The sequence below is a fragment of the Alosa alosa genome, chromosome 23, assembly GCF_017589495.1.
Source record: "Alosa alosa isolate M-15738 ecotype Scorff River chromosome 23, AALO_Geno_1.1, whole genome shotgun sequence".
In the NCBI taxonomy this organism is placed as follows: domain Eukaryota; kingdom Metazoa; phylum Chordata; class Actinopteri; order Clupeiformes; family Clupeidae; genus Alosa; species Alosa alosa.
This window is the reverse complement of record NC_063211.1, coordinates 14,726,610-14,743,104: the sequence shown is the minus strand read 5'-3', so window position 1 is coordinate 14,743,104 and position 16,495 is coordinate 14,726,610. Positions and strand designations below refer to the sequence as shown.

Here is a 16,495-nt window from a genome sequence, read left to right as displayed (position 1 = left end):
TGAACATACAAGTGTGTAGTATATCTCTGTGCTACATACTCAAATAAAAAAATATATTGGATATTACATTTCAGGCTATGTGTGTTTGAGTTTGAGTCATATAAACATACCGGTGTGTAGTATATTTGAGCAGCATACTCCAGTACAAAACATTTTTTTTCTTACATTTGAGCAGCATACTCCAGTACAAAACATTTTTTTTTTCTTAGTAGTGGTTGTTTTGAAGTAGGCCTAAGCAGGTGTATCATGCATTATTGTAGGCTACAGTAGGTCTCGTGATTGTGTAGCATATACTTTCAGTCTACTTTGATGTGTGTGAAACTGACTGGCATTGTACTATTCTGTAATGTTTAGCATCATCTGTGCTGGCTAAAGGCCAGTGAGGCATACATAGATGACATAGCAGACCTGCATGTCTGTTTGTACTCCTCTAGTCCTTGGGGAGCTGAGGGGGGAGGAGGGATAAATGGTTTGGAGGAGAGGTTGACCCTGTTCACACACACACACTCACACAGCACACACACACACACACACACACACACACACACACACAGTGGGTGAGCAGTCATAGTCTGGTCATACATATAATGGCTACAGCAAAGCTGTGCGGAGAACTAATAAAATACATCATGCTCTCCTTACTGACAGATCTCTAATGCAGTCAACACACACTAATTGTTGGAGGGTGCCCTGTGTGTTTTCTGTGGTCGGGAGTGGGGCAGGGGAAGCCTGCTTGACACCAGCCAAAAGCATTCTGGGAAGGTACAGCAGATCAATCACTGGTACAGGCACTGTGATGTCAGGTTGCTAGGCAACAGGAGGAGAGAATTTCCAGCAGGATTATGGTGTCTGATTGGAGAGTGTTCCTGGTGCTTTCTCCATCCTTCCTTTCTCTCTCTCTCTCTCTTTCACACACAAACACACACATACACTGTCTCTTTCTCACTGTCTATTGTCCCCACATTGTGTATAATGTATGTGTGTACCATGGCTATTTTCAATGTTAAAAGGGAACCGTGCAGTTTTTAAGCTTAAATTACCTTAACTTAACAGCTTTGGAGTCATTGGAATGGTTATGACTTTCTGGGTTGAATGGTGGCCGTCTTGCTTCCCCCTAGCATCTGTGAGCAGAAAAAACAGCCTTGCAACTTTGGTCTGGCGGACCACCGGCCTCAGTCAGAAAGTCTCAAGGTCTCACGATGTAACGAATTGCTTCAGAACACTACACACATACACGCCAAGCACTGGCTACAAGGTAGTGATGGAGATTCTCAGACATTCGTCAAGGAAGAGCCAGCGAAAAGAAGCAGAAAGCAAGTAAGTCACAGGAACAGAGAAAGAGGAAACGGCAGACTGACCGAGCGAGGAGTGTCGCAAAATATATACTCTGAAGCTGTAGGGGGAGCTCTGCAGAGAAAACTGTGAGCAAAAAGCGAGAAAACAGTGAAGAAATGGCTAAAACTGCATAGGGTCCCTCTAATAAATAGCAGAATGTTATAATATAGCACACACACACACACACACAGAGACAAACATGCACACAAATACACAAATACATGTAAACACAGTACACCACTCCCTCTCCTCCATCCACCTACACACAGGCACTCAAACACATACAAATATTCACTCATAGAAACGCACACATACACATAATAAACACACAAGTGGAGTCCTGATATTCACACTCATAGAAACGCACACATACACAAATAAACACACAAGTGGAGTCCTGAGGTGTGTCTGAGGACGCTGGCTTTGTGTGGCCAAATGCAAACTGCATGAGTCATAATGGGGGGCACAGCCACGGCTACCGCTCTGTGGCTCACAAAAGACAGCACTAATTTTAGCCCTCCCTTGTCCCCCCCACATACACACCCCTCCACCCACCTTTTCAGCTTCACCAGAGCTGGTGCTCGAGCTGGCACGAACTCTGCACTCCAGATCAAAACTCCCAATGCTAAGCTAGCTGCACACTCTCTAAAAGCCCTTTGAGTGGTTTCCCATGCCAGAGAAATACCCTTCGACTGCCATCTGTGCCCCTGTTGACTGTTGGCATGTAGCTTCGGTTTTCCACAAAATGCCAACAGTTCTTTAACAGCTGCAACCCCCCACACACACACACACACACACACTCTCACTCTCCTCTCCATGCACCTTTAATGGCTCACACTCATGCATTCATAATGAAAATACTACTTGTCTGTGTCGTATGCTTCCCAAAAATGTGCTTTATTTTTGAAAAGAGAATCAAAAGAAAGGACTCAGATGTTAGCGTGTCACATCTTTGGTCTGAACAAAAATGTCACACAGTGAACACTATAACAAATCCAAAATATCGCTTTTGTTAAGTGAATATCCATAGATCTCTGAGGGGAAAGAAAATTAAATATATTTACTGTGTATATATGAAATATGTCCCCAAATGAATTAAAATGATTTCTAAAATCAAATATATATGTATTTCATCCAGCAGTTCATTGTGCCAGACATAAAAACAGAAATATTCACATTTTTCTGTCATCAAATTTGTATGCATGAGGGAAAATAAAATCAAACACAAAAAAAAGAAACTGAACAGACATTTCCGTACAAAAAATATGATCTTTATTCTTTTGGCTTTTTAAAATAATGTCACTGTGTGGCGGATTACTATTCAGCATGCAGTTGACTACCCACACTAAAGGCATATGGATAATGATGGCTACTGATCGCATCATAGTTCTGAAAACATTTACCATAGACACACAATGCTTTGTGGCCTCACCGGGTACTGAGCAGAATGTAAACAAACTTGATGATTAAAAAACTGACGAGAAAGCATGGAAATTCATGAGTTTAAAACTACTATTTACAATATAAACACTATTCATGATAATTAGAAAGCAAAGTCCAATTCTGTATACATACTCTCATACACAAGTGTGAATAGACATGGACGCACAAACAAACATACACATACATACACACACCCTGGTCATACATACATTTGCAAATATGCCCAAGGGCGTACAAGCACACTAATGCGCACACACACACACACACACGTAAACACACTACCGATTCGTACATTCTAGCGCATTCACTACCACAGAAGTAATATGCACCCATATACAATATGATAGGTAACAGAATCAGGAAGAGTGCTCTTCAGAAGCACATACATAGCTGTGATACATAGTGTGCCCACACCTTGGAGTACATTATATACAAACATTTCACCACCCAATAGATTACTATAGAATGAAAAATAGCTCATTCATATTGAAATGAACTACCATGTATTGTTAAAGACAGACACTGAAATCCACACTCTATATGTTTCGCCTTGCAGAAATATGTGAGTCTAGATTTTCTCATCCTCTAGAAACATATTTTTTGTGTGTTTTCTGTTTTCTATTTGTTCTGGAAGTTTAGACAGAAAAAGAAAATGTAACTCAAAACAGAGGAGACATGAGAGACAGAGAGAGAATGAGTAAAAGAGTGTTTGGAAATCTCTGAGATAAGAGGACATTCTATTTTGATTTGTGATGCGTGTTGTGTTTGTTGTGTTGCACCTGTAGACAGGTGCACATTCAGGCTCTGTGTGGCTGAGGAACTCGACTCAACCTCAGTCTTGGAACACGGCCAGACGAAACTGAGCCTTGTTCTGCTCGGCCTTCTCTTCACTCGACATTACCTCACTTTGGGCCACCTCACTTGAGTTGACAACCTTAATGTTATGCGAGTCTACAACCTCAAAATCCTGTGAGTGTACAGCCTCAATCTCACATGAATCTACAACCTCATCCTTACATGAGTGTACTGCCTCAATCTCACATGAATCTACAACCTCATCCTTACATGAGTGTACTGCCTAAATCTGACATAAATCAACAACCTCATCCTTCCATGAGTGTACTGCCTCAATCTCACATAAATCTACAACCTCATCCTTATGCGAGTCTACAGCCTCAATCTTACGTGAGACTACAGTCTCAACCTGACGTGAGTCTACAGCCTCCACCTTAGTTGGATCTACAATCACAACCTCACTTGATTCTACAGCCTAACGGAAGTCTACAGCCTCAACCTCACGTGAGTCTACAGCCTCAATCTCAAGTGAGACTAGTCTCAACCTTACTTGAGTCTACAACCCCAGCCTCACACAAGTCTACAGCCTCAACCTCACGTGAGTCTACAGTCTCACCCTAACGCAAGTCAACAACCTCAACCTCACACGGGTTTACAATCTCAACTTCACGTGAGTCCACAGCCTCTTTCTCTCATGAGTCTACAGCCTCACCCTAACGCAAGTCAACAACCTCAACCTCACACGGGTTTACAATCTCAACTTCACGTGAGTCCACAGCCTCTTTCTCTCATGAGTCTACAGCCTCAGTTCAACTTGGCCAGAGCTGAAGTAAACTGTGTTGATCCAGCTTGCTGATATCGAGGGCCAGACGAGGTGCCTGTGTACATTTGTTTGAGGCTTTTAACCAGCCACATTCCTGCCTGTCAACCTCCAGGGCTTCTAATTAGTTCTCTAAGCTGTGACATACATTGTGACCTTAGACTCCTGGAGGAGGTCATTCATGTATTTGTTTGGGTGTTCTGTGTTCGCACCTGGGATATGCTTCATTATAGTCACAATCAAAAACGAGTAGAAAACATTGATGTGCCGTATAATTAAGATCCCGATTTTCTTTTTTTTTTAAAAAAGAAATACAAACAAAAACATAAAATGATGGCAAGAAGGCAAGCAAATAATACAGCCGGAGCGCTAGGAGCGCTAGCTACAGGCAGACATAACAGTATACAGTTTGTCTTCCAGATTGTTACAACACTCAGAATAATAAATAAAATCTTAGAAATGCACATTCCCTTGTTGGAGACTCGGAAGTGGCCTCTATCGCTCGCTTTTAGCAGCACTGTGTCCTACAATGGGGGGAACGCACATAACTTCATCAGTTATACCTAACCACCCGTTTGTGGCATTCCCAATGTTGTGGCACCATTAACTTATATGAGCAATTCCCCCCAAAAAAACCTCCCCTCACCACCATCATTGTCGTAATGTGTGTGCTAGCTCACTTCACATTGTTGTCATACACACACACACACACACATACACACATACATACATACATACATACACACACACACACCTTTTGGTGGGGGAGGTTCCCAAGCTCTGCAATCAATAAAATCACACCCCGGCCAGTCTCCCAACCTCTGTAAACCGTCCCTCATTTTTCCATCAGTCTCAGGCTCTGCCCAGGGGGCCCAGTCTAGTCTAGTCCAGTCCCACTTCACTTCTTCCTGTCTCGAGTGTCTTTCGCTTTGTCTTCTTTCTCCCGTCTGTCCTTCTCGTACTTGTCCTTGTCGGACTTGGCAACGCTGTTGTAGGAGGGCGGCGAGGCCGATGAGGGGGTCATGTCCGTTTTGTCCGAGGCCGAGTTCTCGTTGAACTTGACAATCACCAGCACCTCCTTGTCGGGAACTTTCTCGCCGCCCCGGCCGATGACGGCCCCACCGTCTTGCAGCTGACGGTACATGTTGGAGGCGCGCTTGACTGTCCGGCGTAGGTGGTAGCGTCGGAAGGCACGCTGGATGATCGTGGCGGACATCTCCTCCTGCTTGCGGCGTAGCGTGGTGGTGATGGGCTCGTAGGACACCTTGGAAGGGTTGGAGGCCATGAAGCGCTCCTCCATCTGACCCCTCAGCGCGTCCATCTCACCCTCTTCGCCGAGCACGCGCAGGGTGAAAGCGAAGAGGATGTCCAGGCAGTGGATGCGGTCGCCGCTCACCATGGGCAGATCCATGGCGATCAGCTGGATCTTGTTTGGCTTGGGAATGCGCAACGGAGGGTCAAGTGCATCGGCGAATTCGGGCAGCTTGTCGTACTCTACGAACTGTGTGGCGTCCGGGTCAAAGCGCTCCCACACCTCATAGAACATCTCGAAGTCATCCTCGCTCAGTGGCTCCGCGCTCTCCTCCGTGGCCACACTGAAGTTCTCCAGGATGACGGCGATGTACATGTTGACCACGATCAGGAAGCAGATGATGATGTACGAGACGAAGAAGAAGATGCCCACCGACGGGTTGCCGCAGTTGCCGCGCACTGAGCTGCCAGGGTGTTCCATCCGGTAGCTGCAGTCGGGCTCCTTGTTGTTCAGGATGGGCGCCAGGAGTCCGTCCCAGCCGCCTGATGTCGTGATCTGGAACAGGCAGAGCATGGAGTTGCCAAACGTCTCGAAGTTGAACATATCGTCGATGCCCGCCTCATGCTTCACATAGGCGAAGTTGGACATGCCAAAGATGGCGTAGATGAACATGACAAGGAAGAGGAGGAGGCCGATGTTGAAGAGAGCAGGAAGTGACATCATGAGGGCGAAGAGAAGCGTGCGGATGCCCTTGGCGCCTTTGATGAGACGCAGGATGCGGCCAATCCGAGCAAGACGGATGACTCGGAACAGCGTTGGTGACACAAAGTACTTCTCGATGACGTCCGAGAGGAACATACCTGTGATGTGGAAAAGAACGGATCATGAATGACAGTCTACCAAAAAACACTTGTTCAGTCCTGATGTTAAACAACTAATGCTGCATTTCACTGCATTACTTCTTGGGAACACTGCCTCATAGTTGTGTTAAGTGTGAGTTACAGTTTAGCGAAATACTATACTGTATAGTAAACAGGCCTTGGTTTGTCATTTGTCAATTACATGGGGTCTATTTATACTATAAATTGTACAGGTAAAAAACAGATATGTAATTGAGTGATTAAAGCAAGCTGATCAATTTAATGTGTAGGATCTTACCAACAATGGACAAGATGACCACCACAAAGTCGAAAATGTTCCATCCCAGAGAGAAGTAATAATGTCGCAGCGAGATCATCTTGAGGCTACACTCGCCAGTGAAGAGAACAATAAAGACCAGGTTGATCCAGTAGAGGCAAGTGTCCATGTCCGTGGTCTGGTCGTCCGTCTCCACCATCATAGTCACCATGTTCAGGCAGATCAGGATCATAATAACAATGTCGAAGGCTTGCTTGGTGACAAAGTCAAACACGCAGCCCTGGAACTTGTTCTGAGGAATTGAAAAGAGAGAGAGAGAGAGACAGCCGCTGATTATTGCTTACCATCGTACAAAATGCAAAAGTAGTTTTAACCATTTTTGGAGTCTTTACAGGTCTGAAAAGCAGATTAGCAGACTAGACAGCATAGCAGACTATTTTCAAGGATCTCATTGTTATTCCTCATCAAATAGGTAAACAGTTATGGTATTATCTGTAGAGAGTGAATGTCTACTGTATACAGTATTGTGAACACTGAAATTCTAGTACCATTGGCCTTGGAATTGGTTTCTGTGGTTTCTTGGATCCAAGCTTTTTCATGGCATTGTAATACTTCTTCTGTTCCTCTGTCATGAAGATGTCCTGACCTCCAAAGTAAAGGGACCAAAACCAATACTGGTTACAACCTCAAAAAACATCAGGTTACACTTTACTTGACAGTATCAACATAAGGTTTAGGGTTAGGGTTAGAGTTAGGGTTAGAGGTTTGGATTATGATTAGGTTTAGGATTAGGTTTAGGGTTAGGGTTAACCTAATTCATGTGTCATGACAGTGTCATATGTTCATGACAGTGTCATGTTACCCTTATGTCGATACTGTCAAGTGAAGTGTTACCAATCAATCCTGAATTGAGTTTACCCTGATTAAACACCATTTACCTCAAAACAGAAAATTTGAAGAGTTCAGATGCAAAACCCTCTAAATCCGTCTGACCACATTTCTTTTAAATGAGCATTTAAAATCCGGTTCCTATAGGTTTTTGCATAGAAATCGATATTTCAGACCAGGACGAGAGTGTTATTTAGTGTGTTTTGAAGTTAAATTATTTGATTAACGTATACTATGTGAGGAGAGCATTCACTCACCATCTTTATCTCATTTTTGACGTAGGTGGCATTTAGAGGCTTTTGCATCTGAACCCTTCATTTATTCATTTCTTATTTAAATGTATTTCATTGCTTTAAGGGAATGCAAAAGGGGAAACATGTTTAATTTGGCATTTCAATAACATGACAGTATCAGTGAGAATATGCGAAATCAGAAAGGAGCTCTTATCTTTTTCTTCTGCTGGTTGAAGTTGTCGATGATGACACCAATGAAGAGGTTGAGGGTGAAGAAGGAGCCGAAGATGATGAAGATGACGAAGTAGAGATACATGTACAGGTTCACCTCGTACATGGGTTGCTCCTCCAGCTATGGAAAACACATACTCAGTTACATCTCTCCATTCAGAAGGTAAGTGCCTTGCTCTAGCCACTACACTACCACCACCCCAGTTACAGTACCAGTTAACTCCCAAAACCACATTCATTATCTCTGACAACGTACAGCAACTACTTACACTTACACTACACTGAAAAATAATGACTGTTAATATAACTACTACTATCCCTAGTAACAACAACAGCAACAACAACTTCCTTTAGACATAATGAAGTAGTTACACTATATTCGAGTAAATAGAGGAACAATAGACATTTGTTAGCTAATTAAACCCCTTTGAATAACAGCAATAACAGGGTTTTCTCCTTCAGAGTTGTTTTTCTACTCAGTCAAGCAGAAAAGACCAGACACAATCTGTCAGTGTGTCTATACACAGACTCTTACATTACGTGAGTCCACAGCCGCATACATGATATCCATCCATCCTTTAAATGTAGCCTGAGAACATGTGTGTGAGTGAGAGAGAGATAAAGAGAGAGAGAGAGAGAGAATGAGAGAATGAGGTCAGTCACTAACACGGTTATGGAACACTGTACAATGCACATTTATCTCATTTGCTAATGGTAGTACTATAATGTCTGGTCTCTGCTCTGGTACATAATAATGTGAAACCGGAGTCACATCGGTTCAGCTAAATAGACACGATCTCTGTGACTGTTTAGAATTACATACAGTACAGTATACCATAACTATACCATTACCATAACCATTTTAATGTTCTAATTTGCCAACTCTAAGTTTCATGTATTGGTAACTTCTTTCTATATCAAATGCACACACACACACACACACACACACACACACACACACACACACACACACACACACACACACACACACACACACAGACACACACAATCACACGACAACAACATCAACAACAGGTACAGGCAAGTGTGACACTACTTGCTAAAAACAACACAAAGTATTGAAATAATCTTTAGTTTAATAGTTAACTGTCATCTGTTAACTACATGTATCATAACTATTGCATTACATTATCCCGACCCCTACTACTCACCACTTGCAGCAGTGCCAGGTAGCCCGCGCCCACGTTGTCGAAGTTGATCTTGACGTTCTTCCAGCGGGCGCTGTCGTTGACCAGTGCCAGGCACTCTGTCTTGTTGTTGACCAGTGAAACAGGCAGCAGCTCATCCGTGGTGCTGTTGACACAGTGGTAGTACTTGCCGGCGAACAGGTTGACGCCCATGATGCTGAAGATGAGCCAGAAGATAAGGCACACCAGCAGCACGTTCATGATGGAGGGGATGGCGCCCAGCAGAGCGTTCACCACCACCTACGGGTGGAGGGAGAGAGAGAGGAGGACACACACACAGGTCAGACATATACAAACACACACACACACACACACACACACACACACACACACACACACACACACACACACACACACACACACACACACATACAGGGATGGGCAAAAATACATCACAATGTATTTTAAAATAAAATACCAAATACCCTGCAAACTACAATACTGTAGCCATATTACACATCAAAATAAAATACTGTACTGTTGTATTTTGAAAATACTCAAAATACTTCTTTAGAGGGAGCATGGAATGACTTTGTAAATCAGCTTTTTATCTGAAGCATTTAGCCTATTAAAGCAGCCACAGTGCCAAAGATTTGTCTTGTGCTAATGCTATTTCGGTAACACTTTACTTGACGTGTGAGTTCATAACACATTCATAGCAGCTGTCATAAACTGCACATAAAGCATTCATGACTGTTTCATGAGACAGGACTCAACATTCATACCAAACCTTTCATGAATGTGGAAGACAGAACGACAAAAATGTGTCAAAATAAAAGTCCAACAATTGCAAAGCAGCATTGCCGTTTTTGTTCTAAACCTCTTACCTGATCACGTCACATTTGAGTCAATGGGCTACTCCAGTGCCAAAAAGACAGAACATGGTCAAGCAAATCATTTTTGTTTCATAAAAATGTATTTGTTTTATGATACCTTTGCAGATGATTTCTCATCTTTTGCTACTGGGAATGTCCAACCGAGAACCGAGAAAAACGGCAATGCTGCTTTGCGATTGTTGGACTTTTATTTTGACAAGATGTCATCGTTCTGTCTTCCACATTCATAAAAGGTTTGGTATGAATGTTGAGTCATGTCTCATGAAACAGTCATGAATGATTAAAATGCAGTTTATGGCAGCTGCTATGAATGTGTTATAAACTCACCCATCAAGTAAAGTGTTACCGCTATTTCTGCTACTTTATAGTACACATGTAGCCTCCACTTCCCCTTTTAAACACAAATGTGTAAACCTCACTCCCAATCCGGGTCACGTCACCAATGCCTTGTGTTGATTTGCGCAGCTCAGACCTGCACTCGCACTCATGCATTTAACAATGATGATAATGTTATCTTTTGTTTTAACTAGGGTTGAGCCAATCTGTTACTCTAGATCGGTATCGGACCAATATTGGAGAGTATTTTGCAGTATTTTTAAAATATAAAAATACACACCAATAAAGTATTTTGATTAAAAATACAGTAATCCCCTCGGGGATCAATAAAGTATCTATCTATCTATCTATCTATCTATCTATCTATCTATCTATCTAATTTTCTTCAACCCAATAAAATACAAATTACAAAATAGTAGGCCCTATGTTGTATTTGAAATACGTATTTGAAATACATGTATCAGAAATACTGCCCATCCCTGCACACACACACACATAGGCTGCCAGAGGTCACATGCATATTCATCACTGTAAATGCAGACATACACACACATACACATCTGTGAGCTATGTCTATGAAAAAGAGATATTTTATACTGGGGTTAGAAAACTAAAATACATAAAATATGCAAATATTACTTGCCCCACAATCTGATGTAGAATAATTTTTCACTCGTGGTTTCAAGGAACACAACATTCTGGGAAATTTGCTTATTCACCGTCTCCCCCAGATTTAGATAAGATGATACATATACCCTTCAGGTCTCTGTGAAGTAACTGTGCAGCAACTCAGTCTGAACCACCCACCATTAGCCTAGCTTAGCATAGTTTATTGAGGTGGTCAGAACCAACTAGCCTAATAGCTTCCAAAATGTGGCCATGTTCCTTTAAAACACTGGAGTTACTGCTTGAGATAAATATCTTGAGTGAGTGAGCGCACTGATGCTTAATGATAAAGTGATATATTCACAGTATAAGATAGAAGGGATAACAAAAAAACTACATGGCTTACAAATAAGCGTACATTCACACACATACTTTAATCATAATATCAACAACAAAACTAAAACACAAAACCTTGTAGAGGCACGATGACGTCACTACATTTGTTTACTGCAAATGAAAAGAAGACACAATAGAGACACAGAGAAAGAAATGATACGTTATAGAGCACAACAACTGACGACACACAAATGCAACAGAGTGGCAGAGAGAAACACACAGTTCATGCAGTAGAGTCACCAGCTAAAGTACAAACAGCGTTACACACAATTCAATACACTACAGCATGCATGCAGCAGAGAACACCATCAACAACTTCAAACATTGGGTTTTATGAACATTTACCCAACTGGAATCATAACGTAGTTATTATGACATAAATACAGTTTTCTCAAAAGATTCATTATAAAGTGGTGTGTGTGTGTGTGTGTGTGTGTGTGTGTGTGTGTGTGTGTGTGTGTGTGTGTGTGTGCGTGTGTGTGTCGTACCCTCATGCCCTCAAAGCGTGACAGGGCTCTCAGGGGTCTCAGTGCTCGTAGAGTCCTCAGGGACTTGATGGCGCTCAGTTCCGAATAACCAAGAGCGTTTGCTAACAGGCTCACCACTGACACCTGCAAAACACACATACAAACACACACACATTCACACACATGTTCACAATTAATATTAACATTTAGATATTTGGTTACACTTTACTTGACAGTGTCGATATAAGAGTGACATGACACTGTCATGAACGTGTCATAAACAAGTAATAAACGTTTATGACATAACGCTTCTGTTATTAAGTGACATTCGGTTTTTGTCATAACAAGTTAGGGTTAGGATTAGGGTTAGGTTTAGAGTTAGGGTTGGGGTTATAGGATTAGGGTTAGAGTTTAGGATTAGGGTTAGGGTTAGGTTTCATGTATCATGACAGTGTCATGTGTTAATGACAGTGTCATGTCACTCTTATGTCGACTCTTAAGTGTTAACCAGATATTTACTATACTGCCAAACTGCGGTCCAAAGATACTCAGAATGTCAAGCATTAAAAAAAACACATAATTTAACTGGTTTAACAGACAGTTTTCCAACTCTCAAGAATGTAACTACAGCCTAACAATAAGAGGTTTAAGGCACACATACACACGCACACACACACACACAAACATGACATACGTCGACAATGAGGAAGTCCAGCCAGCACCAGGCGTTGGTAAAGTACTTGACGAAGCCGTAGGCCACCCATTTCAGCAACATCTCCAGGATGAACACGTAGGTGAAGACTTTATCAGCATACTCCAGCATGGTCTTCACTGTCTTCCTCTGCTCAATGTAAATGTCTTCAAAGGCCTAGGGGGAACACAAGGGAAATCATGGCTCAGAAACGATGCAAGTAGGTCTTTATTTACATAGCGCATTTTCTTATGCACAGAGTGCAACCCAAAGCACTCCAAACTACAAACTCCAAATGGCTCACAAACAACCATGAAACCACAAGAATTACAGACAAAATGGTAGTGGCTGTTATGAATGTTATTTAATTGGTTATTTAGATTTGTAGGGCTGTTTATGGTGACTAAGAGAGGAATTATGTGTGTATGCTATGTGTGTGTGTGTGTGTGTGTGTGTGTGTGTGTGTGTGTATTCCTACCAGAGCACCACTGCTAAGAAGGATCATGAAGATGATGAAGGTCTCGAACCAGTTGTGCTCCACGATCCTGAAGCAGGTCTTCCTTAGCGTCCACCAGCTCTTCCAGCGACCCACCTCCACATTTACCTGGCAGCACTGGAAACGCCTCACACAGTCTGGACACACACACACACACACACACGCACACATACACACACACACACAGACATGTGCAAACACAAAATTAAGAGACATTTTACTGTCTGAACTCTTGTATAGTGTGTGTGTGTGTGTGTGTGTGTGTGTGTGTGTGTGTGTGTGTGTGTGTGTGTGTGTGCTGAATGTATTCTGGAAAATCTCCACAGTGTGTATTTATACTGATCCTTAGAAGAACTCTGGATCCAGCATAAAGCCCTCTCATGAATTTAAGCCTGAATCTCAAGACCCCATCTCTCTCTCTGTCTCTCTCTCTCAATCTCTCTTTCTATTATCCTATCAGAGCTTCTCAAGGGGAATATCCATTGACTCATACGTTCTGTATTCAGCTCCATTCATAATCCCTTTGACAGAGGAGAGACTGAGAGGAATGGTGGATGAATTAAGGCATGGAGGAAAAGCGAGAGATGTACAGATATCCACTCTAATACCAGGTTAATGTATCCATTCAGACAGGGCATCTGAGGAACATCTCAGGCTCCAGGAATGAGGGAAATCTCTCTGTATGAGCTTCTTGTGTGGATGCGCATCCCTTTGGCCCTTGCTGTTTTAAAATCAGACACACATAAAAACTTGTGCACTCTTCCCACTCCACACACACGCACCTTCAGTGAAGCAGGCCTCCGGATCCAAGGACTCCTCGGTCTCCAGTTCTATGGAGCCCTCAGGCCCCTCCCCTGGGGGTCGGATGTCCACCGTGCTCCCCTCTGACGAACTGAGCTGCCTGTCTACCGGAAGCTTCTGGAGGACAGAGAAAATCCCACACACCCCACCCAGCAACCACACACACACACACACACACACACACACACAATACGCACATATATCCCAATACCAAACCATATAACACATGCAAACACACACACACGCACACACACACACACACACACACACACACACACACACACACACACACACACACACACACACAGACAAAGGCCATTGTCACTGCAGGCAGAAGAGACTCTAACTCTGTGTCTAGGCTGGCCATGCCCCAGCTGAACAGGGTTCAGGGTTGGACTTCAGTGGCTGGCCTCTCATCATCCCTCATAGACATGCATCATTCAGGGTCATCCAAAGGTGCCCGCAGCCTTCTGGATCCAACACACCACTCTCCAGAACACTGGCCAATCAGCAGCCATTTTGTTGACCAAGGCTTTTAAGTTTTTGTTATTGTTATTGTTATTGTTGTTGTTGTTGTTGTTGGTGGTGGTGGTGGTGGTGGTGGTGGAGGAGCAAAAACTCATCTCCGTCTGGTTCTTTGGTGCGATCCAGCCTTGAGCTGTGGGTACGTTTGATGCCATTTTCATTCATTTTATGGTCATGCATTTTCATTTTCATTTTGTTTTGTCTCTCCAAGGTGCAATTGTTTGTCATTCAGTCCAAGCCTGTGCTGTGTCTGGCAGATGTGCTGTGCGGGAGTATTTTCATGTCCACAAGCCCTGCCCAAACCCGCCCAACCAGATCCACTCTACAAAACCCAAGTCCCACCCCCACCCTTCCTCCAATCAATCAGACACAAATCACATCAATATGTGTTTGTCTATTCGCTCCTTCACTCCATTGACGAAGGGTTGGAATCAATCAATCAATCAATCAATCAATTTGCAAATCCTGCCCCCACCCCTGCCCAATCCCACAGGAAAATAAAGCCCCCTCTCCCCTGACATGAAAACACACTCTTTGAACATCCATTCCTTAAAGCAGTGCTCAAGCTACAGTTGATCCGTCAGACTTCGGACGAGGAAGAGGGGCCACCGCATTAGCGAACTTCATTAACCAATGCTGAGAGCTCAGTCTAAGAGGGCGTCTGCCGTTGCCACGCCAACACTGCATCCAAGTCGCATGGACCAGGGTGGTAACTAAGCAATGAGTGCCCCTGGAACAAATAGGTGTAGGAGGTCAGGGCGTTTTAATGTTCATAAGTGGTGAATGTTAGGTTTGAAACATTTTGAAAGGCAGAGAGATGGGTCTTGTTAGATACTAACATGTGAATGCTATGAAAGGCTTGCTCATTGTTTTTTTGTAAGTAAACATTAAATGAGAATCATCATAGGATTCATGTCAATAGCAGGGGTTAAGGACACTCCAAATGTTTGGTAGGACACATGTATCTCACTTACTGTGGTATAGAGGTTTTGTGTTTTTTTTTGTGTGTTTTTTTCCCCACATGGCAGTGTCACTGGCATGGTCAATCCGAAAAGGGCAGAAGTTGAAACAGGAAAAACATATATTGAGGGGGTAGGGGGAAGGAAAATATCCAAAATCGTCTTACACTGAACTGCAGCACTGGTTGCCGTGAGACCGGGCTGATGCGGCGCGGGGGAATGATGTAAGCATGCTGTGTGGAGATTCAGAACGTTCCAGAAGAAAATCAATTTCCCTCTCCTTTCACTCTCTCTCTCTCTCTCTCTCTCTCTAACTATTCTTTTCTTCTTTCTTTCTCTCCTTCACTATTTGCCCTTTCTTTGATCACTCCATCTTCTCTATATACAGACCTCTGTATAACAACCAGAGAAAAACAAAGCAACTCCATTGCCCATTTTCTTTTCCACTTCCTCTTCATCATTGGGGCGTCTTTAATGTGGTGAGAAAGGCAGTTTGTGCCAGAGTTCAGAGTGCTTCAGTAATGGCCCTCGCATTTTCACCCAGGCACTGTCCAGGGCTCATTAACCCGGGGCTTCAAAGCCAGGAGCCGGTCTTGCCTGGCTATCTCCAAACATGACCTAGAGCTAGAGCAGGAAGCCATTGTGAACTACAGAAGGTCAATGTCTGGAAGAATCCCCGCCACAAAGCCTTGAAATGCTTGCAGACAATGCTGAACTGTTACTGGGTAACCATTAACACCAGTGGTATTCCACTGCTACAACATTGTTTTGATCCACTCACTGCAGTCAGTGGCAAATGTGTTATTGATTGTCAATTGACCCATTGATCAATTGGCGTTTCATAATAATAATAAAAAAAAAACATGATAGGTCCACACCTCTGGGCTGTAAATAGCAAATAAATGAACAAGCAAACGAACAAAATATCATTCTGCCACTGTTGTTCTCTGATACTGTATATCCAAGCCTTTGTTTACTGTAAATGACTCCCTCATATATTCACCAAACAAATAAAGCCTGATGCAGGTCAATGATCTGAT

General features: G+C 43.0%; 1 protein-coding gene across 1 annotated transcript in view; it reads right to left on the bottom strand.

Moving 5' to 3' along the window:
• Positions 1–2,211: 2,211 nt before the first annotated feature.
• Positions 2,212–16,495, bottom strand: part of scn1lab (sodium channel, voltage-gated, type I like, alpha b) — a 44,867-nt gene continuing 30,583 nt past the window's right edge. Inside the window, 10 exon segments of the mRNA XM_048234403.1 lie at positions 2,212–6,505; positions 6,804–7,074; positions 7,331–7,435; positions 8,118–8,255; positions 8,670–8,723; positions 9,307–9,582; positions 12,005–12,127; positions 12,678–12,851; positions 13,153–13,307; positions 13,953–14,088. Of these exon segments, the coding sequence (XP_048090360.1) occupies positions 5,292–6,505; positions 6,804–7,074; positions 7,331–7,435; positions 8,118–8,255; positions 8,670–8,723; positions 9,307–9,582; positions 12,005–12,127; positions 12,678–12,851; positions 13,153–13,307; positions 13,953–14,088 (2,646 nt within the window). The 3' untranslated portion in view covers positions 2,212–5,291.